The 19,317-nt window shown below is 47.0% G+C and overlaps 1 protein-coding gene across 4 annotated transcripts in view; it reads right to left on the bottom strand.

The window, feature by feature from the left end:
- Positions 1-19,317, bottom strand: part of ELMOD1 (ELMO domain containing 1) — a 521,431-nt gene that overhangs the window by 106,567 nt on the left and 395,547 nt on the right. For all 4 annotated transcript variants that reach the window (XM_085621500.1, XM_085621501.1, XM_085621499.1 and 1 more), the window contains exon 3: positions 6,936-7,081. In XM_085621500.1, coding sequence (XP_085477626.1) covers positions 6,936-7,081 — 146 coding nt within the window. The remainder of the gene's footprint in view (positions 1-6,935; positions 7,082-19,317) is intronic.

Genomic DNA, 19,317 nt, shown 5'->3' with positions numbered 1-19,317 from the left:
GCGTCCGGGCAGCTCACCGGCGAAGGCTGAGGCAATCACCGGAGAGTCTTGGAGTTGCCACCTCGGGCACGCACTCGTTCCGCTACTCTTAGTGGTAGGAACGACCACGGCGAAACGTAGGCCGATATTCGCACCGCTCCGGTAGTCCGACTCCACCCAGTCACCAAAGGCCGCTGTTGTTGAACTGCCGCCCGGGCATGGTGTCCACTCGAGGTCCCGGTTCCAGGGTTGCACAGGCCGCAAACTTCAGACGGACATTTCTCCGGCGGTACCGCTGCCAGAAACTTCGGGGTCACACGATCGGTTGCCGCTCTCGTTCACCAACACGGGCAGATAGCGCAGGCTAAGGATCTCATGCAGGATATCTGTGCGGGGTGCGGAGGTTCACGGAGCCGGGAGCCTACGCTGCCGTCCCGGTCGCCATCTTGGCTCCTCCCCCCCTGTGCCACTTTGTTGTTTCATTCTGTGCCCCAGTGTTTTTGCTTTCTGTACCCCTGTGCTCTGTTGTCCCCCTCGCCGTCCTTTTCCCGCCGTTTTTTTCCAATTTTCCCCCGCCGCTAAGCCCCTACGGCCCCCTTCACCCCCATTGGCCGCCCCGCTCCTACCTCCCAGCTGCTCCTCCCTCCCTCTGCCCTCATATGGAGGCCGCAAAGCGGCCGCGCAGCAGCCGCGCGCCTCGGGCGCGCCGAAGGCGCACCTAAGGCAAGCCCGTCTGCGCCCATCCGCACCTAGACCGCACCCAGCACCAGAACCCCTGGGCCCCGCACCCCCCGCAACGCCAGACTGCACTACAAGCACCCTCCAGGCACTCAACACCAGACGAGACCACCCCTGCTACCGGGCTACCCCGAAACGCACCTAGGGGCCTTTCACCTGCCGGAACTGCAGATTCACCAGCATCCAACCCTCCACATCACCAGCCAGAGAACCCAACCACCTCCGCTGCATCCTCCTCAACACCCGCTCCGCTCGCAAGCACGCCATCGAACTCTGGGACCTCCTAGACTCCAACGCCCCCGACGTCGCCTTCCTGACGGAGACCTGGCTGAACGCCACCTCAGCACCAGACATCGCCATAGCCATCCCACAGGGCTACAAGATCTCCCGCAGAGACCGCGCCAACGGAGTGGGAGGAGGAATCGCCATCATCCACAAAGACTCCATCAAAATCTCAACGAACACCGATGACACCCTCACCACCGCCGAGCACATGCACTTCCAGATCCACACCGGCCCCAACACCACCCTCAGAGGAACTCTCATCTACAGACCTCCCGGACCCCGCCCACAGTTCAGTGACACCATCGCCGACCTCATCAGCACCCACGCCCTCGCTTCCACGGACTACATCCTCCTCGGGGACCTGAACTTCCACCTCGAGAACAACAACGACGCCAACTCCACCACCCTGATCGACAACCTCGCCAACCTCGGACTCAAACAGCTCGTAACGACACCTACTCACCACGCTGGACATACGCTCGACCCCATCTTCTCCGCAAGCCCCCACATCTCCTTTAACCACACCACCGAACCACACTGGACCGACCACAGATGCGTCCATTTCACCTTCAGAAAACCCACCACTCACCACCGCACCCAACAGCTACCGCGCCGCTGCTGGGGCAAGGTCACCGAGGACCAACTGACTACCGCCCTCGCCCTGAGACCACCCACCGACCACACTGCCCCAGACACCGCCGCGACCAACCTCACACAGTGGATCAACGACTGCGCCAACACCCTCACCCCTCTCAAGACCTCTACAACCAACCACACCAACAAGAAAGCCGCCTGGTTCACCGAGGACCTCCGGATCTCCAAGCACACCTGTTGGAAGCTGGAGAAGAAATGGCTCAACGACCGAACACCAGACAACCACACAGCCCTCAAGAGCGCCACCCACAGACACCACCAACTCATCAGGACCGCCAAGAAGACCGCCTTCAAGGACCGCCTAGACAACAACGCACACAACACCAAAGAGCTCTTCAGCATCGTGAAAGAGCTCTCCAACCCCAGCTCCAACACCAACGACATTCCGCCATCTCAAGACCTATGCGACTCCCTGGCCACCTTCTTCCACCGCAAGGACACCGACATCCACGACAGCTTCAACTCCGACCCCCCGCACCCACCACCGAGTCCACCACCCCTGCGACCACCACTCGCACCAGTCGCCTGACCGTCTGGTCCAGCATCAGCGATGAAGACACCATCAAAACCATGAACTCCATCCACTCCTGATCCCCGTCGGACCCCTGCCCTCACCACGTCTTCAACAAAGCCAGCACAACCATCGCGCCCCACCTCCGGAAAACAATCAACTGTTCCTTCGAGACAGCAACCTTCCCAGAAAGCTGGAAGCACGCCGAGATCAACGCCCTTCTGAAGAAGCCCAAGGCGGACCCCAAGGACCTCAAGAACTTCCGGCCCATCTCCCTGCTCCCTTTCCCGGCAAAAGTGACCGACAAGATTGTCAACAAACAGCTGACCCGCTACCTCGAAGTTAACAACATCCTAGACCCTTCCCAATCCGGTTTCCGCAGCAACCACAGCACCGAAACCGCCCTCATCGCCGCCACTGACGACATCCGGACCCTGATGGACAAAGGAGAAACAGCCGCCCTCATCCTCCTGGACCTATCAGCAGCCTTTGACACGGTCTGCCACAGCACCCTATCAGCACGCCTCCATGACGCCGGCATCCAAGAGAAGGCCCTGGCCTGGACCACATCCTTCCTCTCCGGCAGAACCCAGAGCGTCCGCCTCCCCCCTTCCGCTCCAAAACCACCGAGATCATCTGCGGCGTCCCACAGGGATCCTCCCTCAGCCCAACGCTGTTCAATATCTACATGGCTCCTCTCGCCCACGTCGCACGACAACACAACCTCAACATCATCTCCTATGCCGACAACACCCAGCTGATCATATCCCTCACCGAAGATCCCCACACCGCCAAAGCTAACCTCCACAGAGGAATGAAGGCCGTAGCCGACTGGATGAAGGACAGCAGACTGAAGCTGAACTCAGACAAGACGGAGGTCCTCATTCTCGGACCCACCCCATCAGCCTGGGACGACTCTTGGTGGCCCACGTCACTAGGCACAGCACCGGAACCCACGGATCACGCACGCAACCTCCTCGACTCCACTCTCTCCATGACCAGGCAAGTCAACGCCGTCTCCGCGTCCTGCTTCAACACCCTCCGTATGCTCCACAGGATCTTCAAATGGCTCCCCCTCGACACGAGAAAAACCGTCACCCAGGCCCTCATCACCAACAGACTCGACTACGGGAACACACTCTACTCAGGAACTACAAACAAGCTCCAGAACGCCTCATCCTCGACGTCCCTCGCCGCAGCCACATCGCACCCCACCTGAGAGGCCTTCACTGGCTCCCGTCAACAAAAGGATCACCTTCAAACTCCTCATCCACGCACACAAAGCACTGCACAACACCGGACCCACCTACCTCAACAACCGACTCAGCTTCCACACCCCCACCCGAAGCCTCTGCTCAGCCAACCTCGCCGTTGCCACAGTCCCCCGCATCCGAAAAACCACCGCCGGTGGCAGATCCTTCTCCTACCTCGCCGCCAAGACCTGGAACACTCTCTCCCTCATCCTACGACAGACCCAGGACCTGCTGGCCTTCAGACGACTCCTCAAGACCTGGCTCTTCGACCAGTAGCCCCCCCCCCCCTCCCCAGCGCCTTGAGACCCTCTTGGGTATGTAGCGCGCTTTACAAATGCAGTGATAGATTGATTGATTGATCAAGGACGGCGTTAAAATTATCGCCGCTTTAGCGGCAGAAAAACTGCCGCTAAAGCGGCGATAATGGGCTTGATAATATGCCCTCGAGAATTCCAATAGAAGCCCATGTTCTGGTGTGAACCTGGGCTTCTATTGGAATGCTCAAGCGCATAATATCAAGCCCATTATCGCCGCTTTAGTGGCAGTTTCCTGCTGCTAAAGCGGCGATAATTTTAACACCATTATTGATAATATGCCCCCAACGGTGGTATCATCATAAGATTTTACTAAAGATTCTTAACTGGAGCACTGTTCAGTGGGTGGGGAAATGTTGCCCCTTTTGTTACTTGCAGTTTATAAGTTTAAATCCTAATATAGAACAGTAATCTATTAACTATCAAAGAGCTGCATTTCCATTCATTGCATTGGCAGAAAACCTGCGACAGACCACCCGAGCGGAAGAGTAATATAGCTTTTGATTGTAAGAATGTAAGGGTGTTTTTGAACAGTAAATAGGAAAATTCAGCCTGAAATTTAAAAATCGGCATCAAGAGGAACAACCTTCAATCATGTTTTACTTGCAGATAAGTTTAAACAAAACACAGAACAAGGCACAGTAGAGCAGCCGATTCAAGGGAGTTCCTCAAATACTAAAATAGATGCCTAAATAACAGCCAACCTCTATACGTCTCAAACCACAAAGTGACTAGCTAGAATCCCATGACCTCTTCCTCAGATTCCCTCACTGCCACTCTCCAACAGTGCTCCTCATCTTTACGTAGCCCCTCTCTCATATGCATTTCATTTGTTATATAGCGCTACTCATTTCAGTGTAGTGTGTGTCAGTACTTTACACCACACACACATTAAACAGAGACAATGAATCATGCAAGTATGTAAATCAGTCTACGGGGAATGTCACATAAGCCAATGAGGATTACAAGGTGTAGGAATCACGTCATCCATACTGGTGGGCAGTATATTTTAAGAGGGTTTGGTCTGGGGAAACACAACCTTAGGATTTAAAGAGTATTCCATGGGGGTCAGCTTTACTGATAAAAATGTATATCTGCCCAAACATACTCATTTTAGCAACATTAGAATAATGAAAGACTGGGGAAGTTCTAACTATATCACAAAACAAAAAAAAAACTATTTCTAAGTATACCATTCATGTTTGTCTGCAGCTCTTTGATGACAGTTCATTGGTCACTGTCCTATGTTAGGATTGTAACTTCTGAACTACAAGTAACACAAGGATCTCTGTGACAAAGGCAGTAACCCACTGAGCTATCCACATAAAATACAGTTCATCTGACAGACAAATGATTGCTCTCCAGCAAGATCACCAGTGTTATCTTGGCATTTTGTACTGTCTTATTGTTGTCCTGCATCGGCCATGATAATGATAAAAACTGTTTAAATGAAGCACACACTGTGCAGATTTTAAAAAGAAACCAAATGTAGTAACACATTCTCGTACCTACTCCATTAGTCAAACTTTGTGTAACAGCCTGATGTGATAAGCCGCTGCAGGGGTCAGGAAAGGTAAATAGGAATAAATAAACGTCTTCTCTCATGCGCTGCATAGAAAAAGAAAAATCCACGCAGCAGAACAGTAGGCAAAGGTTACCAGTGCCACAGAAAGGATTTGTCGCCTTTCGCCATGTGGAGATGAAGGGGTGAAAAAATAAACTAAGCCTTGTTACCATGTAAATGGTCTTTTAAAGACCTGTGAAGTACTCGGGTGCGGCTACGATAATCTCTAAAACTGTCTGTGTGCGCCCGGGAAGCTGTATCGTCCCGGGCTGACACACACGAGGGGTGGTTGCAGCACTATGAGCCCCATGGCGTTGCGCGCATGCCTTCAAGCCCTCACTGCGAGGGCCAAGGCTCCTGTTTGGCTGAACCGGGCCTGGTGGGGAAGAGTGTGGGCTTCTGTTTAAGTATTTATGTTAATCACAGCTCGTGAAGGGGCTGTGATTAACATGAATACTTAAAAGCCCACAATCTGCCCCGCAGGTGCCGACAGCCGCAAGCCCCTAAGCCCCAAAGCCCGCCTTACCTTCACTCCCGAATCGCACCGCTACTTTAAAAAAGCGAGCGGTGCGATTCACTCCCGGGATGTCGTGGGTGTGTGCGTGCTGCACATAGGCAGTGCGCGCTCACGTTAATAGAGGTGCGCGTGCGCGCGCACGCACCTTAACGGGAACAGTGTACATGACTATGAAAGAAAAGGCACCCAATCTATCATAAGTCTAGAGATGAGCAGGTTGCCGGTGTGTGCGTTGTTGGATAAAGCCTTGCTGATATATAATTTTTAGGTTATACAGTGCTTAATTGTAAAAAATGAAGTGCCAGGGCCCTCATCAGGAGGCCACTGCAACCTACATCACCCATTGCCCCTGTCAGCGCTGCCAATCAGTGGCGGCTCCACGGCTAAGGAGGAGGAGCGTCCCCCCACTGCTCCAAAGGAAAAATACAATATTTTGTTATTATCATTTTTATTTTCCCTATGGCAGTCAGTGGTGAGGCGGGGCTGGCCAGAGGAGCGGAGGAGTGGCCTGCAATCCCTAAGTGCGCATGAACTGTTTGGCTGGCTCTCTTGAGCCGACCAAACAGTTCATGCAACTTTGCGGGTTCCTACGAGGCTGCGTTACACAGCCTGGTGAGGAACATGCACAGGCTCCCTGTTCCATTCTGAGCAGCGATCCACTGCGCTCAGACCAATCACAACACTGCATTGAAGCGCTGTGATTGGCTCAGGGTTGCCTGTGTGCGCGGATGCTTCTTGCTGCTGGCTGGTACAGGAAGATGACGAGGGTGGAGGAGAGGCGGCAGCCGGCCGTTAAAGGTAAGTCTTTTTTTCATTACATTCCTCCCCCCTGCCCCAGCACCCCCGTCCGGTAGCAGCCACTACTGCTGCCAATGACAGTACCAAACCAGCTACTAACCATCACACTCCTACAAGTGTGACACTTCAGACTATTCAAGGCCCCCAAAGCTATAAGAATTGCATGGGCGGCACGTAATAAGACACTTGTCCCACCATGTGGTAGACTTTCATAAGTGACGATGCTGCCAATTAAGTGCCGGTGCCGAGCACCGGAAACCACCGGCTCAAATTAAGCACTACACACACACACAGAGACGCACACACACACAAATGCGCATACCTATTTTCGTGGTTCTTCTGGCTCCAGGCTTAGAGTTATAGCAGATCCTCTGTAGCTCACACCGTCCAGTGAGTTTCCTCAAGACAAACTTCAAGCAGCGCCACAAGCAAATGCAGTAAAAATACAGCCAGACTTGCACCACCATTCTGAAAGAAAATATTTCATTTATATAGACAAAAAACGTAATGCACTGAAAATGTATAAATAACCAGCAGCAATTGGTAACTGCTGTTAGATAAATTATGCAAAACAGTGAAGACTCAAATATCCTCTTCTCAAACCTTCTCACAAACAACCGACGCTCAGAAATGCATTTTAATTACGATTACTAATAAGCATTTGGCGATATTTCACTTTCAGGCTTGTGTCACTGACATTTAATTTTAAGACATGTCCGTGGTTTGTCAGTCCCTGGTGCGTTTTGCAGTGTGCATAAGTGAATCACCACCTTTTTACAAGTTTGTGTTTTTATTGTTATTGGAAAAGGAAGATGTTGTCACTTCGGTTTTGCATGGATGACCAAATATAGCAATTTCAAGGGGTGAAGTCATTATAAACATTAAAAAAATATCACAACAGCTTGGTCAGAAGAACAATTTCCACTCATTGCGGGTGATAGTATACTAGATTTATATATTTAGTACATTAGAAAAGGTGGTTGGAGTAAAAGAAACTTCATATTTACTATTAAGTCATCTATTACTGGAACATACACACATTTCTTCAAAGCACTTTCCAGGCTTCATCCAGCCCTGGTTCCGGCAAACACCGCCTAATGTTAGTTGCTGATCCCTCCAAGCATCTCACACTCACAAGTTTTACTATTCTGGTATCTAACCACTAAAGCTGCATTCTACCTTCTGCATTTAGATACACATAGAAATAGCAATGTAATGTACAAAGTCACTGGAACAACTGATCTACCTCTGCTCACCCAGGTCTAGCCGTTTGCGAATCGCAGACAATATCAGAATGTGCTCCAAAATCATGCACTTTGGCACTTTAACTTCATGCATCAAATGATCTCTGCTTTTCCAGTTGTTGCTCAGTTGTTCCTCCAGGTGATTTTGCCTTTTCTGCTGCCACCATACAGTTGATAACTTTTGTCCATCACACTTTAAGAGCTGGAAGATGCTGCTGGATCCTTCCCAGTAATAAAACTAGCACTCTCATCTGCCCTCCTACTTCAAAAAGAGGTCTACCTTGACCCACGGCAGCTTATTAATAGCCATAAATTCATGTTGAGTACCATTGAGTTGGGTAACAATAAACATCTGTTATTCAGAGCCAAGATACCCTTGGGTGAACGTGTGCTTTACAAATACACGTTATGTTATGTTGAAAATTCTTGGCTTTTCACACACTTCCTGGTGATGGAATTATTTGAATCTATATGATTACCTCCTGAGGCACAGCCGGGAGACGTTTGTTTTGCTTTTAAAATCGAAAACTTCATGTTTTTAACTTCACTCTCCCCCTGATCCCTGCACACGATTACTGTGTGCAGGCACTTGTTTATTGCCTAAAACGAGCGCTGGGAAGACCACAAGTACCTCGCTTAGGAAAAGACCTTTTCCCCCCGACCGGAGCAGGACACGCCCACTCCGAGGCCACACCCCCTAGAACATTGCATAAATAGCGCGCCGTCGCGTTGGGCGCTTGTTAGTTGTTTACCTCCTGAGGCACAGCCGGGAGACGTTTGTTTTGCTTTTAAAATCGAAAACTTCATGTTTTTAACTTCACTCTCCCCCTGATCCCTGCACACGATTACTGTGTGCAGGCACTTGTTTATTGCCTAAAACGAGCGCTGGGAAGACCACAAGTACCTCGCTTAGGAAAAGACCTTTTCCCCCCGCCCGGAGCAGGACACGCCCACTCCGAGGCCACACCCCCTAGAACATTGCATAAATAGCGCGCCGTCGCGCTGGGCGCTTGTTAGTTGTTTACCTCCTGAGGCACAGCCGGGAGACGTTTGTTTTGCTTTTAAAATCGAAAATTTCATGTTTTTAACTTCACTCTCCCCCTGATCCCTGCACACGATTACTGTGTGCAGGCACTTGTTTATTGCCTAAAACGAGCGCTGGGAAGACCACAAGTACCTCGCTTAGGAAAAGACCATTTCCCCCCGCCCGGAGCAGGACACGCCCACTCCGAGGCCACACCCCCTGGCTTTTTAGTCCATAAGAATGTGTCTGCACAGGAAGCGCAGCGGACGAGCGCAGCGGGCGCGACGAATGCGCGCCGAAGGCGCGCATAAGGCAAGCTCGTCTGCGCTCGTCCGCGCCGAGACCGGGCTAAGGGCCACCCCCCCTGATCCTTCATCTCCTTATCCCGCAACCAGCACCTTACCAATAACTTACACTCCGGATCAACTCCTCAGCATCAAACAAACAACCAGGTACCCTCATTCATTACCAAACTTTAACTACAACGATCCTAGGTTCGGACCACTCAAGTGTCCCACTTGCACTGAGACGCCACCCATCTCTCCCCCTATACCTCCCCCTCTTGTAACAGCAGCCCTTATCAATGCAAGATCCCTACCAAAACATAAATTTGAAATCGCTGAGTTCATAGACTCGCAACAGATAGATATTCTATTTATCACTGAAACTTGGGGAGACGAGGCCTCTGGCCCTGATTTCAGAGACGCCACACCAGACAACTACTGTGTGTGTAAACTAGACAGACCTATAAGGAAGGGTGGAGGAGTCGCAATCATGTACAAAGATCACCTTAAAATATCTACTACAGATACAACCTATCCTGAATGCGAGGCCCTCCTCTTCTCAATAGGCCTATCCAGTAAAGCAACATTTAAAGGCATGTTGATTTACCGCCCTCCAGGATCCAGAGCCAAATTTCTAGCACGCCTGGATCACATAATCGAGACATCTATTGGAGCACCACAGTTCACCATTCTAGGTGATTTTAACTTTCACCTCGAAGTTTCAGAAGACCCTGACACTAAAATGTTACTTGGAGACTTAGAGACTGCCGGTCTCACACAAATTGTTAAAAAACCCACGCACAAAGCAGGCCATACGTTGGATGGAGTATTCACCAACTATCCCGAAATCTCCATCACAGAGGTCATTCCTCTAATCTGGACTGATCATTCTGCTATATGCTTCTCTATCCCTACTAAACCCACGCCCCCTCGGCTGTCTCTTTCCCACTCTACTACATTCAGAGACTGGAAGAACTTAAATCTTGAACGTCTCACTCAGATGATTCAGGATAGTCCATCACTTAATGAGCATGATCCCATAGCAGCGTCAGACACTTATACGGAGATTCTGATCGAAGCCTGCAACAAATTAGCACCTCCTAAAACCTCCCACCGTACTAGAAATCGTCCATCAGCCCCCTGGTTCTCTGAGCCGCTCAGACTTCAGCGTCAGTACTGCAGAAACCTTGAACGGCAGTGGCGCCGTAACTTTAACACATATGACAAGATTAGTTACAAAAGCGCTCTCACTAACTATAAAAAACTCATAAAAACAGAAAAAACTACATACTATACAAGCCAAATTAATGAGGCGAAAAACTCCTCAGGGAAACTATTTCAAGTAGTAACCTACCTGTCCAATCCATCTGTTCCTCAGTCAGAAGGGTCTCAAGCCCTTTCTGATACATTAGCCAATTTTTTCGAGGACAAGGTTAGAGCTATCTTTAACTCATTTACACCTGAGGTAGCGACCATTCCCTCTCATTCCACAGCTGACACTGGCCCTTCATTCGCAGGTTTTGAACCTATCTCCTGTGAATCTATTCAACTACTGATCGCTCGAACCAAATCCGGCTCACCTTTGGACCCTTGCCCTCCAAACATCCTCAACCTTATTTCGGAGGTTATTGCCCCTCCCCTAACCACCATCTGCAATGCAATGTTTGAATCCGGTGTATACCCCCCGCAGTGGAAAAAAGCAATAATCAAACCGCTGCTTAAAAAACCTAGTCTAGACCCTCTCCTTCCTGCTAGTTATAGGCCTATTGCCTGCCTCCCATTCCCTGCAAAGATCTTTGAAAAGATCATGAATATCCAGCTGTCAAATTACATCCATCACAATAATCTACTGGATGACACCCAATTTGGGTTTCGACAGGGCCACGGAACAGAGACGGCACTGTTGAAAGCAGCAGATGAGATTAGGTCCACAATGGATAATGGAGGAGCCGCAGTTCTAGTACTCCTGGACTTATCTGCGGCCTTCGACACGGTCGACCACGCCACCTTGATCGACCGTGTCGAAGCCATAGGAATCACATGCAAAGCAAAAAACCTCCTGGCCTCATTCCTGTCGAACCGTCCACAAACAGTGAAACTAGGCAATTTCACATCCCAGACCTTCTCCTTGCCATGTGGAGTACCACAGGGATCCTCGCTAAGTCCGACACTATTTAATATCTATGTGTCGGACCTGGCGAGGGTCATAAAATCCTGTGGAATCTCCCTCACTACCTATGCTGACGATACCCAATTGGTGTTATCGATACATAATGACGGAATCTCAGTAGCAGCCAATTTCCAAATGGGAATGAAGGCAATAAGCTCCTGGATGTCATCCAACTGTCTTAAACTCAACTCTGATAAGACAGAAGTGATGACATTCGGGAGGCTTCAACCCACCTGGTCACCTCAATGGTGGCCTCACCAGATGGGACAACCGCCAGAACCTGTGACGAAGGTACGCAACTTGGGCGTTATCTTCGATAACAAATTGACATTCCAGCAACATGTCAATGCTGTGGTTTCTTCTTCCTTCCACGTACTAAAAAGGATAAAAAAACTAATCCCATACCTTCCGTCACATGCAGGTAAAACCTTGGTCAGTACACTAGTATTCTCCAAAACTGATTACTGCAATGCATTGTTACTCAATACACAACAAAAGGTTCTTAATAAACTGCAAACTGTCCAGAACGCTGCCGCTAGAACACTGCTACCTATCCCGAGATTTGCATCAGTCTCCCCCTACATCAGACAATTACATTGGCTACAGGTGAGGAGCCGCATCAAGTTTAAGGCTTTATGCATTGCATATAAGGCCATTCACGATCAAGGACCCTTATTCTTAAGAAAAGCCTTCCGACCGCTTGAACATACTAGAACTCTGCGGTCATCCTCAGCGCACCTACTCATGGTCCCCCGTACAAGAAGGGCCAACTGGGGCGACAAACGCTTTGCTGTTGCCACGGCCAAAATGTGGAACGCACTTCCTCTAAACATTAAGATCGCTCCGACCCTTCTTAACTTCAGAAAGCAACTAAAGACATGGTTGTTCCCTGCCTAATCCCCCCCCCCCTCCTCCGGAGAGTTCTGCAACTACAGCGCCGAGACACCCCAGGGTATTTGCGCGCTCTAAAAATCGCCAGAAATAAATAAAAAAATAAATAAATAAATAAATGACCCTATCCATTCCGGTTACAGTTTTGTACCAGCTGTTCTTCTTCTCTCTGGGGTGATCATAAGAAGTCCTCCGAGGTGCGGTGTTCCTGATGCTACAGTACATGTGCCTTGAAGTGCTGATATCTAGAAAAACAGACTTTCTAACTTCTCTGAGATACTTAGGGCCTCATGTAGGTAGCCCAATACCGGTCGGTAACGGCCGATTTTCGGTAATTATACCGTTACCGACCGGTATTTAGGCTTTTGCAATGTAGGGGGCACATTACAGGATTCGGTAATTTACCGAATCGGTAAAATTACCGAATCGGTAATTTTACCGATTCGGTAAATACCGAATCCTGTAATGATATGTAGGGGGAGTGTGTGGGTGTCGTGTGGAGTCGGTATTTACCACCAACTAATAGTTGGTGGTAAATGAAGAATGGCTCTGTAAATGCATTTTCAAGCGCTTAGAAGTGTGCAATGTGGCAGACATGCATGCCCTTAGGGCATGTATGTGTGCCACATGTGCACACATGCAGGAATCAGGGGTGCAACAGGGTATCAATGTGACACCCTGCCACCCTTGATTGTGTTCCCCCCATTACCGAATCGGTATTTACCGATTCGGTAATGAGGCATACCTTCCCAGTGATTCAATCAATGGGAAGGTATGCCTCATTACCGAATCGGTAAATACCGATTCGGTAATTACCGAATTTCTACGAATCGGTAATTTTTACCGCAGGAATACCTACATAGCATTTACCACTTCATAAATACCGAATCGGTATGATTCGGTATTTATGAAGTGGTAAATGCCAGGCCACCTACATAAGGCCCTTAGTGACTCCCCTTTGCTTATGCATTTATTCTGACAGTCCATTAGATTGAGGGTAGGGTTAACATGTTCTTCTTTGTTTTATGCCATGCTTCTCCAGGAACGCCTTCTGCTTTCAAGGCATAAATACATCACAATTACATTCAACATTCTCAGATTTTTTTATTTTTTAGACATATTTAGGTGCTATGTAATGCTTGCATGCTTCTTTAGAGTGCCTTTTGAAAGAAACCGTTTTTTATAAATGTTAACATTATACATGCAATTTTATTATTAACAGAGTCTGCAGCCAGGGATTGCAAATATTCATCAGCTATAATTGTGCCCTTGGTAATTGTTTGGGACAGTGCAAACGGATCCAATATATCCATCAATCTCTTAACTCAAGGACCCCCTGGAGACTCCATGTGGAACAAAGGCTGAAACTTGTTCCCATGGATCTTTCCATTGGTTGTTCCTCATCACAGACTCCATATGCCGCATGTAAGAAATTGTGTTACTGGCTGAGAGAGATGAAAGCCTACTCAAGCAGCAACAACAATTCTCTTCAGGGTGAAACACAAGCAAACCCCAAATTAACTTGTGTTTAATCCTCCAGTAGTGTGAAACACAGGCAGTCAGGCGCAACTTAGAGGCACTGTGTAAAGCATTTCTTCAGCACACAAACAGTGAAAGAGAGAAACCACAACACCAGAACATCACACACCAATGTATAGAAACACAGAGTAAAATGTAATTAATTATTTGACACCAAAAAGACAAAAATCTAACTAGTAGAACCTGAGAAATGCAACTTTAAAGATTTAGGAAAAAATTGTGCTTAGAAGCACAAAACGCCAACTGTGGCTATCTGGTCACGCTGGATTGGGATAAAGTCACAAGCTCAGGCCAACCGCAATAGGGTGCAGGCTGGATACAGGGGCCAAGTTAGTTCTTCTGAGAAATATCCCTTCCATCCTAATTGTGGAGCATTGGAGGATGTGTCATTCAAAGGCTGCTCTGATGAGCTGTGAGGGCTGCAATGCATGCTTGCATCGAGGCTACATCATGCTGCGCCAGTTCTGATGAAGAGCTGCAAGGTCTGTGTCGAGGATGCCCTGGGCAGCGGAAGTTCCGATAAGCTGCGAGGGCTGCAATGTGAGCTGCCATTGTGGCTGTGTTGCACTGTTTCTGTTTCAATTAGGTGCTGTGAAGAGTTGCTTTGGGTATGTGTTGCGCTGCATCACTTCTGGTAGAGATCCCATCTTGGCTGGCACAGCATCTTTAGCCCCACTTCCAAGGGTCCAGGACTGGAGGGGAACTACTTGGGGGTTAGGGCTTACAGCAGACAGAGTCCAGGTGCAGGGGTCAAGATGGTTGGAGCCTTTTCTGTCCCTAGGCTCTGATCAGGGCACCAGCCAACTAGCCCTTGAGTCATTCTGGCGGTCCTGGGTTCAAGATGAAAGTCCAGTCATCCTCACTCAGACAGCAGGGCACCAAGACAGCAGGGCAGAGCACTAGGGTAGTCCTTCTTGCAACAGAGCAGCACAGCAGTCCTCTTTCTGAGTCTTCCACAGGTCTAGAAGTGAACTGAAGAGTTGGGTCTGAGGGTACACTAGTTATAAGAGTTAACCACTCTGAAGTTGGAGATCTTTCTAGAGTACTCCCCCCTACTGAGGGGTCTGGAATATGCTTCCTCCCTGCTCCGGCCCCAGCTTATCTGGAGGCACAAACAACTAGTGTGAAACCCTTTGTGAGTGTGCTGATACAGAGTCTTTGTGATATTCAAGTGTGGTAGGTGACAGCTTCTCCCCCTCAGCCTGACAGCGTTATCCCATCCTGATAGCATCTATTCCCCTTTTGTCTCACTTCCTGGGAGTAATACACAAAGACCAACTGCCAGCTACACTTAGTCATGTGACCCAGGATACAGGCTGCAGACACCAAATGGTTGGGATACAAAAATGCCAACTTGCTAAAAGTGGCATTTTCAGAATTGTGACTTAAAATCCAAATTTACCATTAAAGAGGGTTTTAAATTTTAAAAAAACATGTAGAGACCAAACTTGACTTCCGTACCTGCTCCCAATTGAAAGTTATCACTTATCAAATGTAATAAGGTTACCCAATGTTATCCTTTAGGAAAGTAGGCCATGCAGTAGTGAAAACACATTTAAGAGTTTTTCACTACCTGGACATGTAAAAGTTAAAAGTTTGTGTGCAACTCTTTATATACACACCGCACCCTGCCATATGGGCTGTTTCGGGTTTACCCTAGGGGCGAATTTTATGTATTAAAGAGGAAGGTTTAGGTGTAGTAAAAGGTTTATTTTGCCAGGTCAAAATGGCAGTTCCACACTGCTCACAGGCTGCAATGGCAGGTCTGAGACATGTTTACAGAACTAATTAAGTGGGTGGCACAATTTAGTAGCCTTTAATTTACAGGCCCATGGCACATATAGTACTACTTTACTAGGGACTTACAAGTAAATTAAATGTGCCAATTGGGTGGAATCCAATGTTACCATGTTTTAGGGAGAGTGCACAAGCACTTTAGCTCTGGTTAGCAGTGGTTCTAAGGCCAGCAAAAACGAAGTAAGCAAAAACAGTAGGACTGAAGACAAAAAGTTTGGGAAAATCATGCAAAAGGATGTCAGGTTCAACACCGCCATGTCATGGAAGCCGCATGGCCACAGTGCGCTTTATTAAATATTTTTTTCATTCATTCATTCATTCATCATTCATTCATGTTCTTTTCATTTAAATGCTCTTCCAAAGGGTCTTACATGGATAAGGTCAATAATTTTCACTTGTAGACATTTCATTGGAATCTTAATGTCCACCCTAATGAAGATATCTTTATCGAACGTCTGTTTCGAGGCCATCTGAAAATATGGTAAGACTACCTGATTTTATTTCATGTATGACCACTCATTTTTAGAATATTTTTAACTGTCAGCAATACTCTTACTTTCCCATGAATCAGCCAGCTTGTCCCAAGCTGCGTAATTAATCACATGGAGCACATACATAGAGTACATGAACCATCAAGCAATGTTTTCCATTGTGCACCATACACAAAGAATACATGTCATATCAAGCTGTGTTTACCACTGCTCACAATACACAAAGAGTACATGGTGTATCAAGCAATATTTTCCATTGCTCAACATACATAAAGAGTACATGCTGTTTAAAGTACTATTTTCCATTGCCCTCCATACACAGCGTAGATGCACAATCAAGCTATGTGTTTTTGGAGGAAACAGATACATAACTGTTTGTGATGTATGATAGTATTATCATAAACTGTATACCCTGCAAATTAAGAAACTACCTGATAATATACTATGGATTTCTATGCTATCATACAAGTTGAAAGCTATTGTTTATTTTCAAATACTGCAGACAAGCATCAAACCATGTCACATCATTGGATCTGGTTCTCGAGCCACACAGAGACAAACAGCAATGCTCACTCAGAAAGCCCATATATAATGGAACTCCAGGGAGTTCAGAACTAGTCAGCCTATGCAAACTCAGACAGCCCACATGTGCTTAGATGCTACACCACTAATGGCAAATGTGTGCTATTGAAATAGAGCATTCATAACATAAAATGATTGGTGGTGTGTATTATAGCCACATTTATCTTTCTTTACATTCTCTTCAGTGGTCCCTGAATGAAGCAACAATACCATATATACTTACGACTCCCTGAAGGAATCAGTACAGCAGTATGCAATCTCACAAACAGTCATGTCTTCTCTGTAACTGCAGATCCAAGCAATTCCTTCAAGAAAGACAAATCCCTTCCTTGATGCCACTGATATGATGTAACTTGCTGAAATCTTTAAAGTCTTCAAATAGATGTATTTATCCGTGCACCATCCACATGATCTTTTTAGCACCTCAAGGCTTCTTCAAAGTGCCTCACCAAATGGCACACCACACCCATTCCAGATCTCTTCACTCATTCCATTCTATATTCTACACAATCTTTTTTCTGTGATGTATTAATTGGACCGGAGTGATATGCTCAACAGCATATTAGAACATTGGAATATTGGGAGTTCCACTGAAGGCAATGGAGTGCTAAGAGCAAATAATAGCTGGCATGAATCTTCTGATCTAACATTCCAATTTCTCCATCTTTTTTCTCCATGTGTCATTTAGAACAGTATACCTTCAGAAGATGGAATGTTCTAAAATCAGTATAGCTCTTCATCCTTGGGCTATTCCTGTAGTTAAATATTCTATTCTTAATAGGCCCTTGCCTTTGGCTTATGCTCATAACTTGATTAGAAGGATCTTAAAGCCCAGTATAGCCCTCTGCAATAGGATATAATAGTATATGAGAACAATGGAATGTTGAGAGATACAACAGAGACAATATGGACTGGTACAGATGTTCTGCTCCAACATTCCAATGTTTGTCTTTTTGTTTCTAACTTTTTCATTTAGAACTTTTTACCCATGGTAGTTGAAATGTTCTAAGAGCTTTTCTGCCTCGAGGCAAATTGATTGTTAAAGGTCCACACCCTCATTATAGGCTCTTGCATGTGGCTCAGGCCTATAACTCAGTTTGAGGGCCTTTAACAACTATTATAGCCCTAGGCAGTTGGCTATAAAACTGTATTAGAATCCTGAAATGTTGAGGGCTCTATTGAATGCAATAATGTGGATGAGGGCCAATAACTACTGCTATGGATCTTGTGCACCGACATTTTAATGCTTGTTTTTTCTATTTTTCCTTATTTCATTTAGAGAGTTCTGCATTTGGTGCATACAATGGCAATATAAAGTTTTTCACTATTGCAGGAACTCATCTGTGGCTCAGTCCTATAAGTAGAACAAAAGGGCCTTTTTGTACCTGACACCCATGACATGGTTTCCCCCCAATGTTTTTCCTTTAATCCTTTTGTTTGTTTTTGCTGACCTGCTTTTTTCTGGCTTTATGACTCTGCACATCTTACCTCTGCTTGCCAGTGATAACGTGACTGTGGTCTCTCCCTTAAACATGTAGCATTACCTTGCACCCAAATGACACATTTAATTTACCTGTAAGTCCTTAGTAAAGTGGCATTACATGTAGCCAGGGCTTGTAAATTAAATGCTACTAGTGGGCCTGCAGCACTAATGGTGCCACCCACTTCAGTAGCCTTTTTAAACATGTCTCAAGCCTTCCGTTGCAGACTATGTGTGCAGTTGTAAACTGTCAATCTGACCTGGTAAAATAAAACATTTGCCAGGCCTAAACATTCCTTTTTAATACATTTAAGTCATCCCTATGTTAGGCTCTCAACAGCCCAGAGGCAGGGTGAAGTGCATTTAACGGTTGAACACTTACCTTTAAGATTTACATGTTGTGGCTGTGAAAAAGAAAACTCTTCAATTGTTTTTTCACTTCAGAAAGGCCTGCCTCGCCTACAGGATAACATTGGGTTAACTTATTATTATCTTTAATTCATGATAGTTTTCCATTGGGAGCAAGTAGGAATATCGCGTTTGGTGTCTAACGAATTGTAATTTAAAACCCTCTTTAATGGTAAAGTCAGATTTTTAGTCAGAATTCTGAAAAGGCCACTTTTAGAAAGTTGGCATTTTCTTGTCCAAAACATTTGGTGCCTGCAGCCTGTTCCTGGGTCACATAACTGGGTGTAATCTAACTGTTCTATTTGTTTAAATTGGTGTAGGATTTTTTCACTTGATTACTGTTTGAAGTACTGCAGAAATACTTTACGCATTGCTTCTAAGTGAAGTCTGACTGCTTGTGTTTCTGCTAGCCAGTTGCAGTTGGTCTTTGAGTATTGCTCCAAGACAGTGAGACATAGAGGAATAGGTGCTGGCAGAATGGGCCATCTCTGACTTGATGAGGTGGAGGTGCTGTCACCTCCTATACTTGCACCTCACAAAGGCTCTGCCTGAGTACAGTCACAAATGGTTTGACACTAGGCCTTTGTGACCCCAGACAAGCTGGGGCCAGAGCCGGGAGGCAAAAAATTCCAAGCACCTCTGGGGGTGTAAACCTCCAGAACCTTCTCCTCCTTCAAAGTGGGTGAGTGCTAGGTATAAATAATGTACCCTCAGACCCAACTTTTAAGTACAGCTCTGAACCTGTGGAAGACTCATAAGGACTGCTGTACTGCTCTGCAAGACGGACTGCTGCT

The sequence above is a fragment of the Triturus cristatus genome, chromosome 8 (genome assembly GCF_964204655.1).
Source record: "Triturus cristatus chromosome 8, aTriCri1.1, whole genome shotgun sequence".
NCBI lineage: Eukaryota > Metazoa > Chordata > Amphibia > Caudata > Salamandridae > Triturus > Triturus cristatus.
Note: the sequence above shows the minus strand (reverse complement) of the source record. Positions and strands in the feature narration are given on the sequence as shown.